Source organism: Loa loa, assembly GCF_000183805.2.
Source record: "Loa loa unplaced genomic scaffold supercont3.127, whole genome shotgun sequence".
Lineage (NCBI taxonomy): Eukaryota > Metazoa > Nematoda > Chromadorea > Rhabditida > Onchocercidae > Loa > Loa loa.
The window spans coordinates 5,457-7,389 of record NW_018108307.1 but is presented as its reverse complement, the minus strand read 5'-3'; the positions used below and the strand labels follow the sequence as shown (position 1 = coordinate 7,389).

Sequence of the window (1,933 nt, the reverse complement as noted above, 5' to 3'; positions counted from 1 at the left end):
AGTAAGTATAGATAAGGTAATATAATGAAGTAATATAGATGAGGTAAATATAAGTAAGTAAGTATAGATAAGGTAAAATATAAGTGAAGTAAAGTATAGATAAGGTAAAACGTAAATGGAGTAAAGTATAGATAAGGTAAAATATCGGTGAGGTAAATGATAGATAGCTAAGGTAAAAGGATACATTTTTTTTATGTATTACTATCAAACTTAATCGATAGTTGAATATGTTCCTTTTAAAAAAAAAAAAAAAATGAAAAATAGTGAGCGAACGGTGTTATTTTATCTATATATTTGAAATAATTTCAATAATTTTGGTAAAATATAATTTTAACAAATAGTTTATGCTTGAATGAATTGCTCATTTTTTTTATTTAATTTGAGTTGAAATTGAAGTTTGAAATTTCATTTCTTAAAAAAATTTTGGTTGGACATGCTAACTGCAAAATAATATGGAATTTACAAAATAAAAATTAGCAAAAAATTTACAGTATGGACATTTGGATCGGTGGAAAATGATTTTGTTCTGGATTCCCATACCGTTTGCTTTCAATTTAATTCAATTTATATCACTGATACCGTATAATGATATGAATGATCCACAGTATCCAAATATACGTAAATGTGTTCCATATGACGGTAGCTTTCAGGTTATTTGCTTTACCATATTAAAAATTTTGTGTTAAAATTGGAGCTTGAAATTTTATTTCTTAAAAAACTTTGTTAACACTTAATTAAACTACACAAATCAGTTAATTGTTGGTTAAGCTAAATTTCTTTAATAATAAAACATAATTGTTCATTTGGTTAATCAACCGTAGTTTTTATGGTAATATTAGCTTATTAAAGTAAATATCGTAGCTAAGCAAGGATTATCTACCTTGAATCCTTATCTTAGTAAAGAATGTGAATGGATCATTTAAATATTATTCATATGTAAATGTAAAATATTATTATTTGTTAATTGATTATGTAAAAAATAAATTTTTGATTTTTCAACTTTAATTTGCAAAAATGTCACTTGAAGATTATTGTGGAAGTTGCTGATGTAATATTATGTTATGTGGTACCATGTCTTTGTGTAGTTTTATTGAATTTATTAGTTGCCGGAAAAGTGAAACGTGGTTTCACGTATGATCCTAATCGAACACGTTCTAATCGGCGTCGTCAAAACTCAGCTATGTTCGTATTCCTACACTTTTTTTTTTTTTTTTTTTTTATTTTTTTTTTTTAAAGATTCTATGAAATTATATTTCTGAAAGGTAATAACTTACAATAAATAATTAATTTACAAATAAATGCAAGATAACTAATTTGTAACTTACTTACAATAAATAACTAACTTACAAGTAAGTGCAAGGTAACTAATTTGTAATTAACTTACAAGTAAATGCAAGGTAATTAATTTGTAATTAACTTGCAATAAATAACTAACAAATAAATGCAAGGTAATTAACTTATAATAAATGTAAATTATATGATGTAAAAAGAAAAAATGTCATTTTCAGGATACTGTTTGTGGTACCAGTTGTGTATATGTTATTAAATACACCATTTTATTTGTTACGAATAACAGATACGATAGCATTATATGTCTTTGAAAGTAATGAATTCTCTATTGTTGGTGGTTTAGATGGTACTCTTATCATATTCTTATACAATACTGCTCATTACTTATATTATGTTAATTTTGCTTGTGATGTTATCGTTTATGCATTTTCCAGGTTAGTTTTGCATTCTTCTCTACGATCGGTATAATTTTTAAGGTAAATTTACTAGCCAAAATATGCAACCAATTACAAAATGAATGGATCAGATCCTGAGAATTAGATCCAACTATGAGAATTGATAATATTAGCCTAGGAGCCTAGCTCTTATCAAATGAATGGATCAGATCCTGAGAATTAGATCCAACTATGAGAATTGATAATAT

General features: G+C 25.3%; 1 protein-coding gene across 1 annotated transcript; it reads left to right on the top strand.

The window, feature by feature from the left end:
* Nucleotides 1–515: 515 nt before the first annotated feature.
* Nucleotides 516–1,724, top strand: LOAG_15101 (hypothetical protein; the record flags this gene model as incomplete). The annotated part of the gene is made up of 3 exons (XM_003150593.2): nucleotides 516–650; nucleotides 1,028–1,182; nucleotides 1,509–1,724. Coding segments are annotated over 3 exons (504 nt in total), but the record flags the coding sequence as incomplete, so codon positions are not given.
* Between the last annotated feature and the right edge of the window lie 209 nt (nucleotides 1,725–1,933).